At 39.9% G+C, this 26,077-nt stretch overlaps 1 protein-coding gene across 2 annotated transcripts in view; it reads right to left on the bottom strand.

Moving 5' to 3' along the window:
- Positions 1–26,077, bottom strand: part of REPS2 (RALBP1 associated Eps domain containing 2) — a 96,630-nt gene that overhangs the window by 39,520 nt on the left and 31,033 nt on the right. Inside the window, exons 3-12 of one of the 2 annotated variants that reach the window (XM_042868321.1) lie at positions 25,512–25,660; positions 24,510–24,636; positions 21,116–21,213; positions 19,360–19,498; positions 16,927–16,990; positions 14,512–14,654; positions 11,364–11,458; positions 6,595–6,664; positions 4,451–4,516; positions 21–63 (exon numbers count right to left, since the gene is read on the bottom strand). In XM_042868321.1, coding sequence (XP_042724255.1) covers positions 21–63; positions 4,451–4,516; positions 6,595–6,664; positions 11,364–11,458; positions 14,512–14,654; positions 16,927–16,990; positions 19,360–19,498; positions 21,116–21,213; positions 24,510–24,636; positions 25,512–25,660 — 994 coding nt within the window. The remainder of the gene's footprint in view (positions 1–20; positions 64–4,450; positions 4,517–6,594; positions 6,665–11,363; positions 11,459–14,511; positions 14,655–16,926; positions 16,991–19,359; positions 19,499–21,115; positions 21,214–24,509; positions 24,637–25,511; positions 25,661–26,077) is intronic. The other variant, XM_042868322.1, reaches the window with a different exon arrangement.

Raw genomic sequence — 26,077 nt, 5'->3', positions numbered from 1 at the left:
AACAGAAATGAAAGCGGTACCTGGATCTGGGCCTGGCTTTAAGTGCATGAGGTTCCTGAGCAGCTGAAAGAGAAAAAAGATCTGCTAGCACATAATATGTTAAATAAGAGCTGTTAGATCAGTGTACATTTGAGTTTAGCAAATGTGAATGTGAGAGCTTGCTCATCTCACGCAATTTGTTTTTGCTTCTCCTCCTCCTTTGTTTCTGTAATGTGTCAATGTTCTGAAAATTCAAAAGCCCAAGCATAGTCAGAACTTCATCTTCTGATTTGGCTGTTGCAGAGCAGAGGAAGCAATGGGTCTGACAGCACTGGCCAGCAATTCTGGAGGCAGTCATGACAAAAAAGAGTTGGCAAGCAACACAGGAATAATATAAACTTCCCACAGAAAACATCTTTTTCCTGGTCCAGATGTCTATATGTTGCCCCAGATTCCAGAGCACAAACATTTAGGTCCTCCCTAAACACTTCAACTAATTAGTATAGAAGTCTGTGTTCTTGTACCCACAGCAATTTTTAATACATCAGGTTGAAGTTACTTCAACACAGCAAAGGCATGGCATTTTAAGAAAGGCATTTTAAGGAACAGTAGAAAGTTTTGTAGGCTAAGTGTTGGACAGAAACATTTCTATTAATGTAAAAATCTCTTTCTTTTACTTGTGTGAATTCTGAACATCCTGCCACCTCCACATTTTATGTAATAGGAAAACAGTAGTGCTGAGTTACTTTCTCTGGGAAATTCCTTGAGGCTGTTCCTCAGTTTACATACTCTTTACAAGACTTTGCTGTTGCTCTCCTCGCTAACATAAAGCAATCTTGAGAAAATATATCAGTGTGATTGCTTTCAAATTCAACCCACAGAACAATCCTCCAGGTATTGCAACAGTATGAGTGATCCCAATGCACTTACAAAGTGAATCTTTACGTTTTCCTGTTGTGTTCTGCTAATCAAGGCACAACACTTCAGAGAAGCAAGGAGGATAGGTGTCATGGTTTAGGGAAAAAAATTCTCAGAGCTTCTGCTTCCCTCAGATAGGTGTTAGACATTTACCATCAGCTGCTGTACAGCACTGCCTGAGAGTACAACAGATTCCCTCAAGCAGGGCAGGAGCTCCCTGTGGTAGCAGCTGGCAAATACAGACCTTTTAATGGCTCGCATCGTGTCCCTGCATAGGCCTTACTCAGGAGGCTTTAGGCATACAGAGCACAACAAATACCATATGCCACATGTACAGCCACACGCTATTACTTAACAAAAGAAATGGCTTTCAGGGTCACACAGCAATAGCTGGTGCTTTGGATGTAATAAACCCAAATGCAGCTGGCAGAGATACAAAAAAACATTTATAAACCAAGTTCTATCAGATTATCGTCACCAGCAAACTGGCTCACAGTCATTCCAGGTTTCTGTGCAACAAACTCTTATAAAAGCAATTAAAGAAGAGAGAGGGAATTACCATTAAAACATGCAGTGTGATAATCCTGCTCTCTGTCAAACTTCCTGAGAATACAACTGGAGAAGCTGCCTCTCTACAGCCATATGACCCAATTTTTCAAAATACTGCAATTGCTGCTTATTAAATTACATGCACAATTATTAAATATATGCCATTTAGAAATAGAAAGTATAAATCCTCTCCAAGCTAAGCCATGCTTAAGAACCATCCAATTTTCTTTCTTTTATGGAGATAGTAATTCTGTTCATACTTCTTTTAGAAAGCCTTTCTTCTGGAAAAATAAAAAAGACAGGTAAAACTGACGTTTTATCTGTCCTTGAGGACATCTTGTTGAGGTAAACAGAGAAACGCAAAAGGAAGAGAAAGACCTGAAAAGACTGCAAATAAAAAAATATAGCAACGTAATACTACTGCCAAGGATTTTCTTTTAAGCTCCTGAAAATCAGGAAATTCAAGACTGCAGTTACACAACATCCAGACCTAGCCATAGTGTGAATCTTTCATAAGGTGAAAAACAATACACAAAACTCTTGTAAAACAGGTAGTTCGTTATTAAGGCACGCAAACAACAATGTGGCAGCATTTCTCTGCAGTGTGCTGGCATCGTGGTACACTCCCTCTTTGCATATTTCATGTGTAAGGTGTAGGTTTGCACACATATACAACGATCATTCAAGATGATACAAAAATATTTACTTGGTTCATGAGTTTTCCATATTTCTACTGCTATGAACAAGCAAGCTTAACTAACATGAAACCAAGACAAAAATCAAAGTTGTTGAGTAAATTGATTACATTCATTATTTTAAAGTTTGTATGATTCCTGGGTTACCAGAGCCCGATGAACTGAGCAGCCTGGTCTGGACCAATTAAAATCGTGCCTGATGGTGAACTTACTTATTCACTCAAACCACAGGAGAATATGAAGGTTCCCTTTTCGGCTGTTTAACTGCTTCCAGCCCCTCCCCCAGCTCAACTTCATTTTAACGTTTCTAATTACGCAGAATCTACAACTTCTGTCTGTAACCCAACAGACAACTGGGGCCTCCATGCTTTATGGGATGGAGACTTCAGTGGAAAACTGTCTTATAAAAGGTGCAAACATGCTACACTGATAAGGAAAACAAAACAAGATTTTTTAGTTTAAATCATCTGCAGTGACTCATCTATCATCTCTTATTGGTGGCCTAGACAAAAATTCAAATGTTTACAAATTTGATCCCTTAATCCTTTAGAAGTCCAAGGCCAGCAATGATCTTACACTTGGCAGTCTAAATAAAATGGACAGACTTTCAGAGATGCTGAGCATGTATGGTTTTTACACTGCCTCCCTTGGTAAGCAAAACCTGCAGAACTGGAAAAGGAGCAGGAGGAGATGCAAGATAGCGGGGGGGGGGGAAATGATGGTGACAACAGTGATATGCAGGTGGCAGTGTTTTATTTTTCCTAAGCATACCAAAAATGGACTTGCTGAAGTGAAAATAAAACTCCTTGAATCATAGAATCACCAAGGTTGGAAAAAACCTGTAAGATCCTCCAGTCCAGCCGTCCACCTACCACCAATATTTCCCACTGAGCCATGTCCCTCAGTACAACATCTATATGTTTCCTGAGCACCTTCAAGGACAGTGACTCCACCACCTCCCTTGCAGTCCATTCCAGCACCACTAACCACCAGAAGCATTTCCTAACGCCCAGCCTGAATCATGGGAGAAGAGGCCGACCCCCAACGCACCACAACCTCCCCTCAGGTAGTTGTAGAGAGAGATAAGATCATCCCTGAGCCTCCTCTTCTTGGGATGCTCCTGGGCAAAATGTGGAGGACAGGGACAAGGGAGATCAGAACTGATTTTTTGAATGGACCTCCTTTTCCCTTCAGAAGGGAGCAAATATGTACGTCTGTCTGCATAAGAGGAGAAGCAGTTGTTCAAGATGGTTGGACTAGGTGACCTTAGAGGCCTTTTTCAACCTTAATGATTCTGTGACTCTAAGAAAAAGAGCTGATAGGACAGCTTGTAGCTGCCAAGTGTTTAGGAAGAAGCCAGGGGAAAAAAAAAAAGCTGAAAATAAAAAGAAAGAGTTAAGTTGGGAAATGAAGCATGCAGCTGTTGAGCAGCCATGAATAAATCGAGCTGTGAGACAGAACTGCTGTGACAGACATTTGGAGTCGGTTTTCTTAATCAAGGATATCTTCATGAGTAAAAATGTTTATTCAGAAGAAAAAGAAAGTAGGTCCAGATTCTAATTTCACTGGGAAATGTCCAACATTCTTACCACTCCAGGAAAGAGGCTAACAAAGGGGAGGGCAAGGGAGACCTGATGAACTGAACTGAATGCACAGAAAGTTTCTGGAGCAGCTAAGCAGTTTTCACTATGTCATTCCAAAATTAAAATTTTCCAGCATTACATCAAGAAGGTTATATCAGAGCTGGAGAAAGAAAAATCATAGGTGGTTTTGCAAGAGAAAAGCCCCAGAACAAAAGCTTGTGCTGATATTCTAAGTGCCAAAAGGCTATCTAACCTAAAACTTCCTGATGGAAAATGTGAACGGCATTTTATCGCAAAAAAAATAGTCAATTTCAGAATAGTTACACGGTTACTGAAACAGCACATACTTGTTTGACACCGGAGAAGAGCTTTTATCAATAAGATGCTACATTTCATTTGTAATATAAAAAAAACCAACAGAATTCACATGCCTTTCAGAATACTACGTCCAAAATATTTCTGATGCACAAAGAACACACATATGCTAAAAAACAAGGGAAGAAAAAAAAGAACATTTTGACATCCTGAAGTACTAATCAACATTACTCATAAAGTAATAGACATTATGAGGTAAACGCTAGTTTCTGTAGTATAATAATAATAATAGTGAAAAGGGATCTTAAAAAAAAATAGCCAGATTACATTAACCTAGGTTTGCTCTGATATAAAAATATATGATTGAAATTCCAATAGAAGTAACTTGCAATTTTTTTTTTTTCTCCTTACCTGTTTTCACAGTCAAGTGCTGAAATTCCTTTGGTATCACTTTGACAGCAGTGCTTACTTTAAGAGCTTGTTAAAAAAAAGAAAGAAAATTAAATATGTACAGATCATATTTTTAGGTATCAGCTCTGAGAAAGCAGTACTAGAACAGTATCCATTGGAATGCTCAATAAAGCCAAACATACATGAAGAGAAACCAACAATAGCAAAACAGTCTCAGAACACCAAATATCTTAACAGTATTCATAAGAGCCAAAAAGTCAAGAATAGAAAGGCCTATGCTCAACTTGCCAAACAATCCCTAATTTGAGGACTTGATGTTTGAATGAAGGAAGGACACCAGCAACACCTGACAGATCTGGGACTCACCTCTTTGAAGGTACAAACCCAGAAACCCAGGGCACAGCAGAGACAGCTGCTTTTGGCAACTGAAGCCTCATCAGCTTGCCCCAGGGAAGTCAAATAGCACTGATAGAGACAAGATTAAAATTCAAGAAACCACGATTTTTTGTGCTTGTATCTCTCTCACCAATGTCTATGCATCCTTTATTAATAGCTTTCTCAAGTGTTCCTCATACACTAGCATATTTTAATGCATGTAATACGCTGCATTATAAACGACCACTTTTAAAGAAATCTCTCATCTTCATCTGCCTTTATCAAAGAAAGCATGGGACCAGTCTGGTTCTCAGATTAAGTTCTATTTGCATGATTTCCACACTTAACTATATCAAAACCTGATACTGTAGTGGAGATAATCTACTTGTATCATTTTGAAAGCAAAGGAAAATTTGCTCCTGCAGTCCTGAACTGCAGATTCTTCTAGTGTGGGAACAACAATTCAGCCAGGCAAGCAATATGTTCTTTCATTTGCTGGAATAGCAATAAATGGTAGAATGAGAGAGCATTTGTTCTTTGGCTGACAAGGTAGGAATCTGTCATAAATACAGCAAGCCCTCAGTCAAAAAGGACCACATGAATTGGAGTAGCTTCTCATCAGACCTAACACACCACCAGCCCAAAACAAAGAACAAGTTCTTTGTTTCTTCTCCTATCACAGAAGAAAACGAATTCATCAAGTAAAAGTTAGATCTTCCAAAGATGTTTGAAAGCAATAACCTTCACAGGTCAATTCCTGGTCTTATGCATTATGATTTTTACAGTGTAACAGACCTCATCGACAAAACATGAGTTTCTTGGAATACACTGACTTATCCAAGTGTTTTACAAACATACATTGATTTTGACAACTTCTCTTAAACCAAGGAATACAAGAAATCTGCCAAACTTGGTCACGCCTGTTTTAGAATGTCATTCAGGAATGTGGACAACCTGGTCTCAAGGCTCTGATGTGGACAGCTGCAAAGTCAAGATCTACTTCTTTTTTTCTCTTTTCTCTTTTTTTTTTTTTAATGAATACATTATCTGCAGCTCTGAGAATCAGGCAAGAAAATACCCACAGATGTTTCATTTCCACAGCTGAGGGACAAGGACAGCAAGTGAGAACCTGAGAGGTCAGGGATAGAGAATACAAAAGGCAATGACCATGCTATCATCCAGGGCTGATTCTGAAAGTCCTGAGCTGCTGAGTGTAAAAAGTAAAAAAAAAAATCTTCAATTTCGCTTGGTTAACTCCCAGACTCCAAGAGACTCCAAGTGGCATTAATGAATCTTTTCCAGGTTGTCTAAAATGTTTGCTTTACAAGAAAATAAAGGGTTGTGGTTCTTTTTTATTAGATTGTTGTTGTTTCATTCAGAATAAAAACTGATTTTGAAATGTTGCTATTCTCTGCAAAAAAAGTAAATCCGAAACTTGGTACAATCCAGCCTCCATGAAATCTCAGTTAATGACAATTGTAACTTTGTTGAAATAAGAAGAGCAACACTACTTGCCTTAGGACTAGACCTATCTTAAAAGGCGTATTCCATACAGTTCACGTGGGATAGTTAATTACGGAGCAAACCTATCCATTCATTTTTCTTCACATCAGCTGCTGTCAATGACTTGTTTTTTTTATATCTACAACAAAACATAACCAGCCTGGAAATCAAACATACGATTGTTTCTGTCAGCATATACATGGAATTATTAATTAACACGTGGAACTTAAGTGGAAAAAAAAAATATATATATATTATTTGAATACCTTGTTTGTCATCTTTGCTCGTATCTTTTATCAGGGCAGAATTATCAGGTACCTCTTCAGCTGATGCCTTCTTAAAGAGAGAAGATCACTTATTATAATAATAATCAGAGCAGACACACACATTTCCACAGTCAAATATTTAAGAACGCAGACAAACATGAATAAAGGTGATTTTCTCTCTTGCATCAAGATTGGCTTTATATGATAAAGAAGCAGGGAAGATCTTTAAAAAGATAGCTATGAATCTGCTTTTAAAGGTATACCAGTTTCACACCTGAAATTAGTTAAAAAAGCAATTCATCACGATTGAATCACAAGGAACTAAGGATTATATGCCATGAGACACTTCCCAAAACAGAGCAGTGTCATTCTGTGTTTCCCTTTTTCCTCTGGGTAAAACTCCTGCACTAGGGCTAAAGAAATCTTCTCCAGCCCTTTCAAAATAGTTAGTCTCTGCCTGAACATTCTATTTGGTGAAAACAAGGTGGACAGCACAGTCCAGTAGTTCTGTATCTAAACCATTCTCACTGAGGTGGCTGATTCTTGGACTACTTGTATCTTTCAACACGCACTTACAGAGAAGGGAAAAATGATTTCATTAGCATGTCTGCTATAGCCTCTAATGGGAAAACAGGAATCACAGAATCACAGAATGGCCTGGGTTGAAAAGGACCTCAAAGATCATCCAGTTTCAACCCCCCTGCTATGTGCAGGGTCGCCAACCAGCAGACCAGGCTGCCCAGAGCCACATCCAGCCTGGCCTTGAATGCCTCCAGGGATGGGGCATCCACAGCCTCCTTGGGCAACCTGTTCCAGTGCCTCACCACCCTCTGAGTAAAAAAACTTCCTCCTCACACCTAACCTAAACCTCTCCTGTCTCAGTTTAAATCCATTCCCCTTTGTCCTATCACCATCCGCTCTCATAAACAGCCATTCCCCTCCTGTTTATACGCTCCCTTCAAGTACTGAAAGGCCATAATGAGGTCTCCTAAGAGCCTCCACTTTTCCAAGCTAAACAATGCCAGTTTCCTCAACCTTTCCTCATAGTAGAGGTGCTCCAGCCCTCTGATCATCTTAGTGGTCCTCCTCTGGACCTGCTCTAAGAGCTCCACGTCATTCCTGTGCTGGGGGCCCCAGGCCTGGACGCAGTACTGCAGATGGGGCCTCACAAGAGCTGAGTAGAGGGGGACAATCACCTTCCTTTCCCTGCTGGCCACCCCTTTTTAATGCAGCCCAGAACACAGTTGGCCTTCTGGGCTGCAAGTGCACACTGCTGGCTCATGTCCAGCTTCTCATCTACCAGGACCCCCAGGTCCTTCTCTGCAGGGCTGCTCTCAAGGGGTACTCCTTAGCTGTTTCAGCAGCAACTTACAATGTAGGCATTTGCGGTTCTTCTAACTTCTGCTGTTAGCATACTGAGAAGGAAGTAGGAACAAATTCTGCAACCAGTATCTATAAGAACAATTCTGTGGTCAAAACAACTATAAAACAAGTGTCAGAAACACCACACTTCTCGAAATATTAAGTTAATGCTGCTGGTTTGATTTTTTCTTAGGAAGCACATATCAGGTTACAATCCATCGTGCAAAAATAATAAGAAACACAGATCTTGCAGACATGAAAAAAAACAAGAAACACCTCCAGAGTAAACTGTCATGAGATCTATCTTATAAAATTGCACATGTGACTCTCTAATGATTTTGAGGAAGTAGCACTGCAAACACACAGATTGAGGACTCTGAAAACATTTGAGCAAAACACTTAACGTTCCTAGCTAGCCGTGACACTCTAAATATTACAGTCAGTGCTACAAGAAAGTAAAGCAAAAAGGTCACCAACTGGCTAGGCAACAGAGCTTGTCACATGTAAGAGAACCAGTGGTTCTTGATCTTCACAGACTGCTTCAAAGCAGATAAAAAAAAAACCAAAACAAAACAACAAACAACATTGGGAAGAAGAGGCATAGAAGCAATTCAGAGTTGAATACTTCAGGATTGCCAGATCCTATTATGATTGAGATTTACCTTTTGATGTTAGGATTTATAATCCAAGTGCATGGTAAATAGCAACTATTGGTGCTGCTATAGCATGGGATTGGATGAGACTTGACGCTAGTCTCTCTCTTGTTTTTTTAACAACTCTTAGTTGTTAAGAGTGTCAGACTAAAGACCTAACTCAGTGAATGCTTGAATCAATGGAATGATTCTCACAAAATTCAATGAATTGTGAGTATGAGGGAGCTTAGAGCAACCTCAGCCGGTCGTTTTATGCCTACAGTAAGAAATCTTTCATCTCATCTTTAAGCTTTTGGCAATGAGAAGGCTTATGGAAAGGAGCCAAAAGAGTGGAAAGGAAAAAACAAACAAACAAACAAAAAAAAAAAACAACAGAATCAGAGTGAGAAACAAAAACTTGAAAACAAAAAGAAAGGCAAAACTGTGGTTAGCAAAAACAGACACTCTTATCTTTCTTGAACATATCGTTACCAGTATTGGGACATTTTTTGAGTTTAAGAAAGCCTGGTGTCCAAATGACATTTCTGCTGACATTATCTTCTTTATAAATACAGTAAAGAATCATATCCAATTTACTGTAGTGCTGTAGTTCAGCAGTCACAGTAAAAATGCTCTTCTGAAATTAAACAGACAGAATTGATGATAGATGGAAAGAGACAAAAGACATGGAGATGATGCACAACTGATTGCATTGATAATACAGTATTTCTAACAGAAAGGCCAAGTATCTAAACTGTGTTTCCTCAAATAGCCAAGCTACAAATTAAATTGTAACAGTGAATTACTGCACTTCCCACACAGTGAGATGAATGGGAGATGAATTATTGAATTTCTAAATGAAATTCATTCAGAACGTTAATTCCAAACATAAAAACATCAGTTGAACAACAACAATGAAAAATCAAGCCAAAATCGTTCTCAAACCAGTTTTGAGAAGAGATTTTGTGCTCCATTAATCCTGGATAACAAAGGACAAAAAAAAATAAACTAATTGACAGCTCTGCCCAACGTGTCTAAGTCCTAGACAGTGAAGAAAAAATGCAAAGCCAGGGAAACCATTGTGATAAAATCAGGTAACTCTCACTATTTCTCAGCCAGCAGGTAATCATGCTAGAAAAGATTTCTGGTTTTCAATACAGTCATTAAAAAAAAAAAATCAATTTTACAGAACATCCTGCCACCTTGCAGAAACTACGAACGGAGTGGCAGTGCATCCAGCTATTCCCCCAAGAATGGTAGTTGACTATTACACACCGCAGTAAGTTTTTTGCCTTCATGGTGAGAACATCTTAAGGAGAGAGCAGAGAGCAGGCAGAGGGGGTTTAACAGCTTAACTTTTGGAAATCAAATGAAAAAATAAATGTAAAATGGGGGATTTGCTGCTTGGGGTTTTTGTGAGCCTGAGAGCTTTTTTGCTTAGATTTATCCTTACTCCGCACCTATATTAATGGACCATAAACAAGCAGAGCCTAAAAATAAGACATTTAATGAAGTCATGGAATTATACTGGTTAGGTTATTGGAATAACGTTTTATGACCAAGAAACATAAGATGACTTAGAAAGCAAGATTTCTAGGCTTTCTGAAATATATATAACGAATGCTATAGTCTCACAGTCCCAAAGGCTGTGCTACTGAAGAACAAACTTTATCACAACTCTGCAGCAACAAAAATCTGCTCTGTTTATCTGGGCAATCACTTGTGAAGACAGCATCCTAACTGGAACAAGGACTCCCCAGACCACACAATACCGGAGTAATAGCACTGCTTTCAAAACCCAGTGGAAATGCTGTGCTTTAGTTAAGCTGCTGTACCAAAGCAATACCCAGCAAGTGCATTAGGGAGGCCACACATATTTTAAAAGTTCCAGAAAACAGAGTAGATGTTCAAAGCGTCGACTGCAGCATTACACAAAGCAAACGTTACACTTGGCTGTGTTAGAAGTAGTAGGTCAGGAGGGTCTGTCTGGCCCTCCTGAGTTGAATTTGGTGATAAAAGAACTGAGTTCTGAGCTAGAAACACCCCAGAACAAGGCACAGGGTTGAAATAACTAGGAAAACACTTTGATGGGCTGGCATGACATATCATCGCTTTTTAACCTGGCAGCAGCATCAGAAGAGCCTTCTACTCAATTGCAGCAGCAATCTGCAGCAATTTTCAGAGCCTTAACAATTCTGACCTGAAAGCCCATTTTTTCAGTCTATTTGCCATTTGATTCTCTGTCTTAAATGCTAAAGCCTTGAATCCCACGGTGAATTCATTCAGAATTGCAATATCCAAGTACGACTCAATGGTTGCTGTTAGTTTAGCATTAAAGACTGTTAAAGTTTAATTTTTTTTTTTTAACCTCAGTGATAAGGACTTCTCCTTAACTTACTTCTACTTGCAACAGACTTTTACCTGACACTGTGATACTGTTCACAGTAGATCCTTAAGATTCCTTCCTTGTTCCCCTTCAAAACAGCTGTCCAGCTCCTTACAATTACTAAGTAGACCCTTAGGTGCTAATTCCTTAGACTATAAGAAAGCTCAACAATAAACTGGGGACTGAGTCACCTAGAACTCAATCATGCTTGTCTACACAGCGCAAAAAAACAGGGATACTTTCAACTCCAAAGAAGCAAAGTAGAAGAAACCAGGAAAAGACAAGAGAGTTTTCATCTCATCGGCATGCAGGGAAATGGAGCTCTGAAAGCATGAGACTGTCCTATTGCTTGGCACTCTGCAGGAGCTATCCTGACCACACTTCCTCACCTCCATCCGGCTGAAGTCCCGAGTCGGCTGGCCGCCAGGCAATGCTTCAGAGTAAGAATCAAACAGCGCACACTCACGCAGAGGCTTCAAGGAGGCTAGAGGGGAAAGGAGAACAATAAAAAAAGATGGACAAAAAAAAAATCAACACGTTACATGTCAGCTATGTGATTAACGTGCACTTCTTAAAACCAGTTACACACTAAAATGGAAAGCAAATAAATACCAAGGACAACAAACCCAGTCACTGCTGCAGTACCTATCATCTGCAGTATTCCTCAACTAAACAGCACTGAGAGCAGAAAAAAAAAAAAACAGTTCTAAACTTTTCATGGCAATATTCACAAGAACTGCACTTCTATTCCATAGGCTCAGGTTCTTCTGCTGGTATCACTACAGGATTACTTAATCTCACATGAATTTCCCTTAAAAGCTGGAAAATCTTTCTTCTTTAAGATTGGTATACTGAATGCAGAATAACCAGTTTTCAGGTCAAGTCTCTAGTTTCTGGCTAGCCTCTAGTTCAGCTGGAGAAATTGAGCTCTTGCAAATCTGTCTTAATTTAAAATACAGTGGATTACATACAGGGCAAACAGCTTGACAGATTTTTTGTTAATTTGTTTTAATAAAAGTTTCAGAAAATAAGGTGCTGGGTCAAATTGTCAGCAGATCCATGCCAGGATAGAGTTTGGCCCTGCACTTGTAGTTTATAGAACAAGCAATAAAACTAGCAAGATTAATTCACTCTGAAGTGCTCTGTCTTATGCTCTGAGTCACTTTATCTGAAGCTTTAATAGTCTTATCAGACACAAATATTTCCCTTGAAAAACCTACTCCATCCTGAACTTAATACAACCTAATGAAAAACAGTTTCCAGAAATCTTCATCATGTTCCAAATCAGACAAATAAAACCTAAATTTCAGAGAAATAAAATCAAACAATGAAAACATTAAAAAGTTTATTTTAAAAATCTCTTCTGAAGTTTTAGCCAAGTATACGACCGTTTGCTTACTTATCAACCCTTTATTCTAGAACTTGATGCAACCCCAGGGCCATATTCTTTCTTGTCATTCACAGCAGTACAGTGCACTGAGATGCTGTGTTTGTTAATTATGCAAGTCTAGAGATTTCAGAATTCTGACCAGGCAACAAGACATTTCCAGATCTCCAAATCAACAGCATTAGCTTATTACCCACTACCCGTGTAGTGTGCCTAGAACTATTAGTCCTGTCACCCTTTTACACAGACCAGCTTGAAATGCTTGGCTCTGTTCAACACATGAAGAAATAATCATCTGTGAAACTGATAAATGCTCAATGCTAAAAGGGACAAATTATGGAAAAGGACTCCTAGAGAACAACCACAGCTTACCATGCCCTTCCTTCCATGGATGTAATGACTTGATACCACTGTAGGTAGATTTATATGAAGACTTAGAATCATAGAATGGTTTGGGTTGGAAGTGACCTTTAAGATCATCTAGTTCCAACCCCCCTGCTATAGGCAGGGACACCTCTCACTAGACTAGGTTGATCAAAGCCCCATCCAGCCTGGCCTTGAACGCGTCCAGGGAGAGCACATTCACAACCTCACTGGGCAACCTGTTCCAGTGTCTCATCACCCTCACAGTGAAGAATTTCTTCCTAATATCTACTCTAAATCTACCCTCTTCCAGTTTAAAACTATTTCCCCTCATCCGGTCGCTACTTACCCTTACAAAAAGACCCCTCCCAGCTTTCCTATAGGCCCCCTTCAGGGTTGGAAGGCAGCTATAAGGGTTTTCTTGGAGCTTTCTCTTCTCCAGGCTTAAGAGCCCCAGCTCTCTCAGCCTGTCCTCATAGTGGAGGTGCTCCAGCCCTCTGATCATCTTCACAGCCCTCCTCTGGACCTGCTCCAACTGCTTCATGGTTCATGGCATCCATTACCACTGTCAGCCTCAAAGTGCAATGATCTTAGGATCTCCACCCCCGGCAACTCTAGTTTAAAACCCTCCTGATTAAATTGGAAAGCTTGCTGCCAAAAATGGTTTTCCCCTTGTCTGACAGATGAACTTGCCAACCTCAGCTTGCAAGACAGAGCCTATAAGCTATTTTATGATGACAACAGGAGTAAAAGTGGTGGTACTGGAAGGAAAACGGCAGTTGTAATTATGACAAGGGAATGTAATTAGAGAGACTAAAAGTGATGAAGTTTGGAGGTGCAGGTTTCACAAGAGCTTCTCCCATTGGACATGAAGACAGTAGAATATGATTGCACCAGAAATTACTTATTAAATGTTTACCCTATATCAGATTTATTTTTGTAACTGCAGGTTGATTTGCTCTTTTCCTGTCTTTTAATATATTCAGTGTCATCAAATTTAATGGAGATTTTATTAGGTCTCAAATATTATCCCTTAGCACTGTAATTATCATCTGTGATTAATCCTCCTTGCCCTAAAAAGCCATGCACATTTTTCAGATTGAACACTATATTTCAATGTTCACTCATAATTACAAGAGATGTAACTGAAGAGAGCAAATGAGAGGACATGTTTCTCACTACATAGTTACTGAGGTATGCTATACATTGAAATAACTCATCCTTGTTTTTCACTGTTGTAATGATCCTTGTTTTTCAACTGTTGTAATCCCCATCATTAGTGAAAATTAATTACAACAGAAGCTGTGGATTACATAAGTTAAAACAAAATTCACCCTTTCCTACAACTGGTGGCTGAATGCAACAACATATATTAGCACAGCAATTTCTAAAGCAGTCCAGTCTTGTTTCCAACACATCTTCAAAAGACAGATACATGAGAAAATAACTAAGAGTTAAAAGCCATATATGTCTTGTTGGTTTGTCATAGCTACACATAATCGTCTGCCACTTTAGCTATAATGGCACTTAAAGCACACTGGAGCAGACAATCAGACAGAGGCAGGTAACTGTTACATGTCACACTGTTGTTTTGTGCTTTCATACATTCACTCTTCAACAATTGCATCATAAACACAATTAAAAACACACGCCTTAAAAAAAAATAATGGGGAGCCACTATGCAATGAACTCAGCTCCACCTGCCATGTGGAAAATTAAACCTTGTTTACAAGGTTGACCGTGAGTTTCTAGGTGCTTGGGATGTTACCCTGCTGCAGGGATGTTACCTGCTTGGAGGTAGTCCGGCAGCAGTGTCTCAGGCAGTGTCTCAGGCAACTGGTAACCATTCTTCCTTGCAACCACCAGATGGAAAGCAGCACAAAACTCAGGGAGTGTCAACGCCCCATCGCAATCCACGTCACTGAGCTCCCTGTAGGTACAGCAGTAACATGTTTACCAAGCCATCACCTCAGGCAAGTGTACACACGCAATTACAGGGGATGGAGAAATTAAGCTTTGAAAACAGGTATTTTGATAGAGGACAACCACTGATTGTTCCACTTGACTGTAACTATAAAACTCCTAGAACCACAGAAGAGGTGGCATTAGAAGGGACCTCAAAGCCCACCCACCCCAACCCCTGCTGTGGGCAGGGCTGCCCCCCATCAGCTCAGCTGCCCAGGGCCCCATCCAACCTGGCCTTGAGTGCCTCCAGGAATGGGGCACCACAGCTTCTCTAAGCAGCTGTGCCAGTGCCTCACCACCCTCTGAGTAAAGAATTACCTCATAATGTCCAATCTCAATATCTCCTCATTTATTTTAAAGCCAACATTTGCCTCTGACATTATGGGCCAATATAATAAAATAGGAAGCATTATTTTTGGAGCAGCGCTTGCCCTTGCATTTCTAAGGGTGAAATCAACTTTCTAATGGTTGCAAGCAGTTTTGACTAACCCATGCAGGATCTTAAGCCAGTTAAAGCAAAGTTAAGAATAGATTTCAGCAAGCGTTTAATCAGTAATGCTGACTAGCCTCAAGAAAGTAGGTAAATTAAAGTTCTTGACATGTCTGAGTATCACTGTTAAGTGCTCATTAAATCTCTTGTATCTTTAACTCTTGAATGCTTATAAAACAATAACACTGGGCTTCAGATATTGAAGAATTCAATTTCATAAATTAACTCCTGCCAGAAGTAATATCTTACTATTAACACAGTGACTAAAATAAAGAAACACATACCTTTCAATACTTTGAAAATAGCAAGTATTTTTTCAAGCTGCTGAGGTCATAGTGGCAAAGAATAAACACCCCATACGTTTAACACATAGTATACTTGATAAATCACTACAAAATTATAATTATCTACTAGAAAGGAATGCTTTCTTTGAATTCTGTGCAGAGAACAACTTATGTGAGCAATACAAATAGAATGTGTTTTATTAACATATTGGTTTAATCCATTCTTCTTATATAATCTTTACTTCAAATTCAAATACTGACTTGCCCTGACAGAATGCCTTTCTGGCTGTGTTTCTGTTGTTTTTGTCATAGTATCATGGAATGGCCCGGGTTGAAAAGGGCCATGATGATCATCCAGTTTCAACCCCCCTGCTATGCGCAGGGTCACCAACCACCAGACCAGGCTGCCCAGAGCCACATCCAGCCTGGCCTCGAATGCCTTCAGGGATGGGGCATCCACAGCCTCCTTGGGCAACCTGTTCCAGTGCCTCACCACCCTCTGAGTGAAAAACTTCCTCCTCATATCTAACCTAAATTTCCCCTGTCTCAGTTTAAAACTATGCCCCCTTGTCTCATCACTATCCACCTACGTAAGTAGTCATACTCCCTCCTGTTTATACGCCCCCTCCAAATATTGGAAGGCCGCAATGAGGCCTCCTCAGAGCCTTCTCTTCTCCAAGCAGCTTTGTTGTGCTGTTGGTTTTCTATTCTCCTTTTATTTTCTTGACTTACAATCTGCTTTGAAAAAAATTCCAGACACATTCTTGGATCCCAATATATGTTCCAGCTCTTGAAAGCTTTTCTTCATATCCACTCTCACAAAAGCATATATAAAGTAAAAACTCATCAGCATTTTTGAACAACATTTAAAACAGTTTTCCTACCTAGATGGAAGGAAGACACTGAACTACAAAGCACCACATTGTTTATGAAAAGATTATAGAATTCTTGTCAAATTTTATCATGTACAGTTCCATCTGCAATTGTTTCTAAATAGACTCATTAAAAGGAAGCGTGCTACTTCATTAGAAAAGCATTGATGAATTATGTAGTTGCACTTACTAAAAATTAGGCATTAATTAGGCCTCATCTGACAGAACAATGCCAGGACCATAAAGCCAACAACACATCTAAAACATTCCAAATGTGCCTTCCTCTACATCGTTTTATGAAAAATGTCAGTTCGTTGAGCTAATGATGTTCCTTACAGCACACTTAGGAACAGCTCTCAGTTACACTGCTCTTCAAGCCTTTCCCATCCCGCTGAGCAAGCAAACATCCCTGCAGAAAAGAAGCGTGTCAGGAAGATCAATGAGCACCCTGCTGCTTGGGCCTGAGAGTGAATCTGGAGATAAGAGTGATAATTAGAATTGAAGACACTTTTTTTAATTCAAAAAGAATTCTTCCATTAGGTATCTTTTGAAAAACAGGATACACATCCCAAATGCTACTACAGTACTTACCAGATGTGAGAAAGCTCTGGGATGGGCAGCTTTGATTTCGTGAAGAAATTCTTTGCCACAGAACCTGTTGGGAAACCATGCCTTATCAACTGCTAGAAATTAATTCTCCAGTTGTTTACATTTGGTCCAGGCTGCTTTATCAGAAGCAGCTGGTTACTGTACGTTCAGCAGGCACCAGGATTAACCGCATCCTAATGTAGTTGTTGGACCATTTGTAACAGAGAAATCCAGACAGAGCTGTTGACCTCATTTCCCCATTCCCTCCACATGGGAAAAACGGATAAAAGAAAAAATGCTTCAGTGATAGTGATTATAACTAACACACTACCATGTCATCAAGGATGAAATAACAGACACAAACAGCTCTGCTTCATTCAGAAGCCACGTGCATGGCAGCGCAGTGCTGCAATGTATACTACTCTCCCAAACCACTGCTTCAACCACAGCGTCACCTTGAACGGCCCAAACGTGAAATAAGCACATGGGCATATTGCTACTGGGGCAGCACAAGTTCTCTGTGTTCTGGAAGCCCTGCCAGGATGTAGGCTTACAAAACCTACGTTGATATTTTACAGAATGTAAAGTAACACACACTTCTAGGTCGATACCCCTTTTTTCTTCATGCATTCAGGTGAGATCACCCACTGCAGCGCGTGAGAAAGATGTAACTAGGACAGGTCAAGATACAGCTAGCACAGCATGTCATCTATGGAGCCAGATGTCAAGAAAGGAGGATAAGACCATGACAAAGCCATGTAATAGTACAGCTCCAAAATATCCCCTCAAGCACTGACCAGGGCTAGGACTGAAATATTCAGTAACTACTGATGGATTTTCATATGATGGATTTCTTAAATAAATTCCTAAGCCTGAACAAATTTCTAGCACCAGTATCACCCCACAGCAAAGATTTCTACAGCTTAATTATTTTAAGACGTTGTGGGAAGCTCGAATTTATCACTTATAAGCAGTAAGTCTGGATGCGTAAGACTGTCTGAGAGTCTTGCTCAACATAAATAAAAATGCAGAGCTCCCTGAGAAACTCTATATGAGTATACACACATGCACACAGTCACAGATGTATATAGGTGTGTGAGGAAATGCGGTGTAGTTGAACAACCATTTTCTCCCTCGAGTAAATTATAAAACTTAATTGAGGAAAAGTATTGCAGAAGCATTAATTTCTGTCAGCATCAGGTGATTCATCACAGAATCACAAGGTTGGAAAGGACCTACAAGATCATCTAGTCCAACAGTCCTCCTATAACCATTACTACCCACTAAGCTACTAAACCACATCTTGTAGCACCTCATCCAGACAACTCATTCATTCAAACCATCGGCTCCATCCAAGGATGCTGAATCCCAGATGATGCTGAAGAACAGCAGTACAACTAGACTCAAAAAATGTCCTCACTGTAAACACTGCAACTTCTTTGACAGACTGTCAGTACCTGCAGGGAAGCCTGTTACAGGCACCCTGATCCTCCCACTCAGGATGGAAATGCAATCTCATTATGCTGTTACTACAATTATACCATGTATGTGCTTTCCAGCATTTGCTTTTAACCACCTCGAAGACAAAATCTCAGTCCCTCAGAGCCATAAACCCTCAGGCTTGATACGCAGGTCAGGGAAAGTGAAGCCCAAGCCTACAGAGTTTTCAGCTCAATAAACACTGCAGGTGTGATCTACAAATACACATGCTCAGAATATTAGCTCATCTTAATTTTCACCAAACCACAACGCTTCTCCTAAGAGGTATTTTCTCCAAATCAGGACCAAACATTTAGTGTTGCCTCAAGTCTGAGCAGCCAGTGTGCATATTCTCTCAAAGGTTTCAAATCATGCACTGGAAATAGGTAACCAGTTTGTTTTTGTGTGAAGTCACGAATTTTTTATGTCTTTTTCCCCTTAGCTCTGCAAGCAGCTTAACCAAGGACAAAAACATGATGTGTACCATTACTGCTACCAACAATAACACCTGTGAAACAGGACAACAGGAGTGCAGATCTGTATTAAAAAGCACCGTTTGGATTTCTTTGGAAGATGCTCAAGGGAAAGAAAAAATGCCTTGCCTGATTCTCTGATGGAAGAGTAAACTTGCAGGGATTAAAATGAAGGGGAAAGAGATCTTCAGTATTGAAGAGTATCTGCAAAACTGAAGGAGGTATGATGCATTCTGCTTTTCAAATGGTTACCCTTCGGAACAGAATCAGTTCTGAAAGAATTAATATCCATATTTAGGAAAAAAAACATAATGCCCACAGTATTGGGCTGTTCTTTAAGTTGCCTGCCTTTAAAAATAAATCACAATGAACTCCTGTCCATAAGCTCATTAAAGAGAAAACAAATAATTCAACTACTTAACACTTCACATCTCTCAACCTGGTTCCCCTACTCAAAGTGGACACGTCTTGGTAAAAAAATTACCTGAAATAAAAGAGTTCAGATCAGGCTGCAGGGACTTGAACTGGTTGACATAGTAGTCTCGCTGCTCCTCGGTTATCCTCCAAGGGTCATCTGAGTAATGGGCACTGCTGTCCGGCTGCTCCCGCTCCACTGAAAGAGACTGAGAGAAGGGTCACTGGCACCAGCTGACAGGGCCAGATAGGGCTCTGGGAACCTCAACAGACCAGATTCGTGCTGTTCTGGCAGCACACAGGTATTCAGAGAGATGAAAAGTAGAAACGGCCACGTTGATTACTTTTAACACTGAGGCTAATACTTTATTCGGACAATTAAAGGAAGTTTTACATTATTACCAAAGCTAAAAGAAAAACAAAATCTTATTAGTGCTGACCACAATAAAGTCTAAGTCATCCCTTACCACCTCTGAATTCATTTTGAGGTTTCAGCCATGCTTACAATCTGAACACCATATGTCTAAAATGGGGCTAGTAACAGACCTACATCTATACCTGTGCAGTGCAGTGCCTGACTTTTTAGCTCTAAGAAACTATTTGGCCTTGGAGAGATGCTGTATCTACAGAGCTGGTCTGCCTCTGCATCCACAGCTCACCCAAGGTAATTCGGCACACACTTCACTCAGATTTGCAAGCCCTCAGGGATCTCCTTAATTTTCTATCATTTCCCACACTTTGAGTAAAAACCACAACTTGAGGAAAAAGAATATTCTAGAGGATGTTGTAGTCCTTTATTTACATGCTTTTCTGATTGACTCTAGAAGAGGGCTGCCAATATAATTAGGACATTTTTTGAACTGAAATGACTTTGGGTTTGAGACGCTTTAGGTCTGGATGACAGCATTCATAGAGAGGGGGTAAAAACGAACAACCAGGTGCCAATCATCTCCAAAACCCTTTCTCTGACAGACATCACTTTATTTAAGTATCAAAGCAAAACACCATTTCTGAAATACATCAAAAGATCCCCTGAAACAGGCAACTTCATACAGTTGTAAATTAATTTTCATTTCAAAGTACTGCACAAATGCATTCAATTTCATTTCCAGTTTGCACAAATTATACACCATTATCTCTAGATCTTTCCCCGAAGCTTTGGTGACATTTTATTATGCAATGCTAAACACTATGGAAAAGCTACAAAGTCCCTGAGTTGCACTTATTTAGGAAAAACTTCCCCTTGGGAGAGCTCTGCGCCTCCTCAAGGCAAACTCTGTTTGCATAAGAAATGTACAGCAGGCTTACTGGAACATCAGAAAAATCTGCTTTTGCAACAAGCAGGAAAACATAGGACCCACCTCATAAGAACAATAAATGACCATCAATCTGTTTGTTCTGCTTGAGCTGTCATCTCATAAACTGGGGTAAAAAAGGGACACACACAGTATTGGACCCCTGTGCAGGTGTTACAGATGACATCCTAACTCAAGAAGGAATCTCAATGAAACCTCATATATTTCAAATTTAAATGTTTTGCCTCTGCTAGGATAACCTCACAATTATTTTTAACTTTTGAAGATTCTCAGTCCAGTTTTCCTTTCTACGTTATTTGGTGCTTCTCATTTTACTTAGCTTCAGAAATTTAATTGGATCATTCATTTTAATTTCTACTTCCTTTTTCTTACACTAAAAAAGCATCTTTCAGTCTCTTGTCTAAAAATACCACGGAGAACACTTTAAGTTTTTAAAGCGAGATTTCTTTTTCAATTTTCTCAATTGCTTTATCAGTAACATTGCTAAAGAAAAGACAAATAATCCATTACCCGGCTAAGAGTTGAACATGAGAGAGCAGGTTTGGCCCCATAATTCCCTGATGATGATCCATCTTGCTGGTGAGTAGAGTGTCTGACTTCATAGGGAGCTACAGACATTTAAAATGAGTACATAAATGAAAGGATAATCCAAAAGCAAAACATTAAATCCTGCAAGTATCAGTGACCTTAGCAACACAGTATCAAAGAAGATTGAGTGTTCAACAACAAAATGCCAGCTACATGCTTGTCTTTAGATGTTTCTGATAGAAATTGTCATTATTAGTAGATAACAGAAAACATTATAAATGATGTGTAAATATATGTCTATATATTGTTTATATATTTATACATTGTCTTTACTTACACCTTTATATAGCAGAAGATAGCATTGCAAGTTTTAAGAAATAGTTGAGCTGCAAAACAACATGCTTTGACAATGCTATCAAACAGTAAAACTCTAATGTTCTGATACAATAATCTTCCACGTGCTATTCTTCCCCCTATCCCTGATTTCTTTTGAAAATCAAAATATGTGACTCACCACTTCTCATTATTTGGAGTAAAGTTAGTCAAGAAAAGTAACAATCGCTCCTTCTTTTGTCAAGATAAGTGTCACTTGCATTCCACTGCAGTAAATATAGTAAGCAGTGACATAACGGCACATTTAAGAACAATGTTTTAAAAATAGGTCAAGCATGCAAACGCAAAGGCAACTCGCTTGCAAACTCTTACAGAGGTGAAAACTTTTGCTCCTGGGACATTTAAAATACACCGCTACAATGACAGTCAGCATTAGGGAGACAAAATTTAAGAGTCTTGATGAAAAGTGAGTCCAAGAAATCTTAATGGTTTTGAGCTCAGGAAGACCTTAAAAACTACATTTCCAAACCCCCTCGGTTTCCTAAGCGACTTATCCTGTATTGGCATCTATTTTTATTCCTGTACAATTAAGTTCTAACTTCAGGAAAAAAAAAAAAACAAAAAGAAAAATAACACAGGAAGGAAGTTGGGAAATATACAGAAGCACTTCAAGAGGAGATTTAAGCACAGGGTCACTGCTGTGTGTTTGCAAGCAAGAAAAACTTCAAAATTACCCAGAAAAAAGTAAAATCCACTAGTATTTGGATACCAATGAATGCAAAGGCTGACTATTAGTCACACTGTCTCAACTTCAGAATCATGCATTCATATAAAACGTATTTATTAAGATCACTTCTGTGAAGCTATTACCTCACACACATGCACAAGTGCTGTTGTTTTCAAGTCTATCCTCTTGTGCGCTCACAGGAAACTGGAAGGTTCTTAATTTAAAAGGCCAGAAGGAATCAGTACGTTATCTAGCCCAGCCCTTTGGTACAGCACAGTTCCTAACATGTTATTTAGTTACTTCCACTGCGAATGCATTTGGCTGAAGAATTTGTTTCTGGTAAGGCACCCAATGCTGAGCTGAAAACTCATGTCCTTATTTTAATCCCAAATGCTTTCTGAAAAATACGTTTAGTGCTCTACTCCTCCAGGATTTTACCAACTCAAGCAGCTGAATGATTAGTTTCAGAAGTTGATATACCTGGATTGGATGCTGTTGTCTTTATGTATTTTGCACAAATACTGATTGATTCCATGAGAACTTTCATTGAAGTTACTACTGTAAGCAAATTCCTAGGCACTCCACCCCATCTTCCCCCAAAAACATACTGTTGGCAGAGACTGAAAAAAATCCCAGAAAACAGCAGAGAGCACTACTATGGGCAGCTTTGATGGCATCCCCCTTCCTTGTGCTCCGGTCTTCAGGGTTTCTGCTGCTACTGGTCTCATTCATCAAAGTGGAAAACATGTCCTACCAGAAGGCAACCTTACTAACACTGCTTATTTCAGAAGTCATCCATTAGTGTAACGGATCAAAACAGTAAAGGTGGGGTGGGAAAAAGTCCATTTCTGAATGAATGGTAGTTTACCTAACCAACAAATGGAATGCCTGCAACTCAGCACTTACATGATTTTCATGTGAAGACCATTTTACATGTTGAACATGTTCTGTAAGGAGTTTCTAAATGTTGTATTAGCCCTGTTTTTTCCCACTCATGTGTAAACAAAAACAGTTGCTGAAGGACTCCTAGCTAAAGGAGTGCTATGTACCAGTGCCTACTATCTTCACCTCCTTGGTCACCAGATGCTGCAATTAGGAGAGCACTGACATCCTACTATTAACAGGCTCACCTCAGGCTTTTGTAAAGACCGGCTCCTGCTCCACTATCCTCTGACCAAAACCAGAAAGTTTTGCCAATTAGTTTAAAGGAAGGACAACGTTGTAGTGCCTTGTTTTTATCTGTTTTGTCTACATTATGCTGTTGGGCTGTATTTATATTCATATCCCATTGTAATTTCCGTTATGAAATCAGACAGATTATTATCATTTCCTGCAAAGGAAGGTCCATTGTAAATCTGAATATTAATACAGTAGCTACTGAAATCACGAGCTCTGCTGGCTCATGGTCACCCTGTTGTCCACCAAGACACCAAGGTCCTTCTCTAAGTGGTTCCTTCCCAGCAGGTCAGCTCCTAACCCCTACAGATGCATTAAGTTATTTCTCCCGAGGTGTAGGACTCCGCATTTCCCTTTATTGAACTTCATAAGGCTCCTTTCTGCCCAACTCTCCACCTGTCCAGGTCTCACTGAATGGCAGCTCAGCCTTCTCGTGCATTGGCCGCTCTCCCACTTTCATATAATCAGCAAACTTGCTGAGGATGCACTCTGTCATTCATCCAGGTCACTGATAAAGATGCTGAACAAGACAAGACCCAGTAGTATGATGATAGAGAGCAGCTTGGCAATCACTTCTGCCAGCTCCCTCAGCACTCATGGGCACATCCTGTCAGGGCCCATGGATCTGTGTATGTCAAGTTTGCCTAGACAGTCTCTGAACAGATTCTCCTTGACTAAGGGGAAGTTTTCCCCTCCCTGGGCCCTCTCTTTTATCTCCAGAATCTGGAATTTCCGAGAGGCAGTCTTAGCAATGAAGACTGAAGCAAGGAGAGTGTTCACTAATTCCTCCTTCTCAGTGTCCTCCGTTACCAGGGCACATGCTCTGAAAATACTTACAAACATATCCACTGTGATACATCACAGGGAGTCTTGCCAGGGACTAGGTATGAGCATTCATCTGTGACCTACGAAACATAAATCTAACTAATCTACCTGAAAGTAAACAAGAAGACAGGATTGAACAATCAAAGAAAAGCTTTTAGGCACAATAAAATGAGATGATTGGATCATTTTCCAAAACAGGGGTATAATTAAATTTTAAAATCTCTACGCTGTCAGTTCCATTGGAAACTTGGTTGCTTCTGAGAAAAGGAAGAAGAATAACTGAACACAGTGTGCGTATCCCTACTTTTACCCTACCTCCATGCTGCTGCTCCAGCCCACTTCTTGATTTACCATATCCGTAAGTTAAGGGTATTCTCTGGTAGGTAGACGGAGAAGCAGGAGGTGAACAGATCGGAGACATTGGTGGAGACTTGGGTTCCTGCTTCAAAAACACATCAATACAGAAAGGAATCCTAAGACAACAACAAAACCAAGTAATTCTGCCCAGTAGCCCAAAAACATACAGCATGATGGACAAAGAAGAGGAAAGCACTTCAATTTCCTCAGACCCTCTATATCCAAGAAAACTCTCACTAAAAAGAAAAGATGAATTTGGTATTGAACCTTCCAGGATAAAGAATGGTAATGGCATAGCAAAGCTTTAAAACAGCTCAGGACAATCTACTTCCAAACATGCCCAAAGAAGCATCTACAGAAGGCTTAACATGAGTCAACTGGCAGTTTAGGACAAGAGAAGCTGGGATGGTGTTTCACTGAGGACAAAAGAAAAAGAGTTTTTTCTGGACCTCCCCTGGAGATTAGAAAGGAAGGAAATACGGTGGCTTATCCCACCCAGAAAGAGTGGCTAATAACCAGCTCCCCCATTTCACCACCTCTTCTCCAACTGAATGTTTCTGTAGCAACTAAGGATCATGCCTGCCATGAAAAATTCCTCATTTTCCTGTTTATTCCTCCATGAGCAGAGAGATTTCTGTTTGCACCTCCACCCCTTGACCTCTCCAAGAAATAGCACTACAATCAGTAGAACAACACTGGAAGAACTTACACAAAATTCTTACAGGGCTGACAGTTTTACACATGCTCACATAAAGAAATTTCCCTCAGGGATAACCTGATACGAGAGGTATCATCAAAACAAGAGCACAGCCCTGATGGTGATTATTAACACGTAAGGAGCTCTCATTCAGTACAGTGCTGCAAAGCTGCACACATTCACGCAAGTGTCATTGCTTCCAGGACCAGGCCCAAATGCAGCATGCACAGTGATACACTAGCCTGAAGAAGACAGCCCATTACCTGTTTGTCTACTTCATCTGTTCTTTTGAAGGAATTTTTTTCCAGAGTTGCGTGTGGAGACTGAAACTTAGCCCCATGGAGCTCTGCTGGAGTCCCATAGCGTACTTCGCTGTCATTTTTCAGCGCCATGAACCGTGGCAGAGGCAATTCTTCATTAAAAGAGAGAAACATTCAATTGGGACTTCAGAACAATGAAAGTCCTTGAAGCAGTACCATATTGTAAAACCAGTGAAAAGGTTATCTGTAAAAGAAAGCTACTTGTATTTTGTAACATCTATAAATGTGCAACTCTTGTGATTACTTTGTCTTCATAGAATGTTACACGAAGCTACGTCTGCCGTATTTATGCATTATCTCTTAACGTGTAGAGAAAGAAAGAAGTCTTACACACATTATTACAGCAAGAGGCAAACTCCTTTTCTGACTTGGAAATGTCTTTAGTAAGAAGAATAGTTTCCCATAGAAACTGTGTGACTGATTAATTCATTAGGTTGGGGTGACAGCATTCTCAGTGTTCCCATCATACAGGAAGCAAATTACAAACAGTGGGGTTCAGTGACCAGGTC

The sequence above is a fragment of the Lagopus leucura genome, unplaced genomic scaffold (genome assembly GCF_019238085.1).
Source record: "Lagopus leucura isolate 7727_CA_CO unplaced genomic scaffold, USGS_WTPT01 Super-Scaffold_100001, whole genome shotgun sequence".
NCBI classification, from domain to species: Eukaryota; Metazoa; Chordata; class Aves; order Galliformes; family Phasianidae; genus Lagopus; species Lagopus leucura.
The sequence above is the reverse complement of the archived record's forward strand: the minus strand, read 5'-3'. Positions and strand labels throughout refer to the sequence as shown.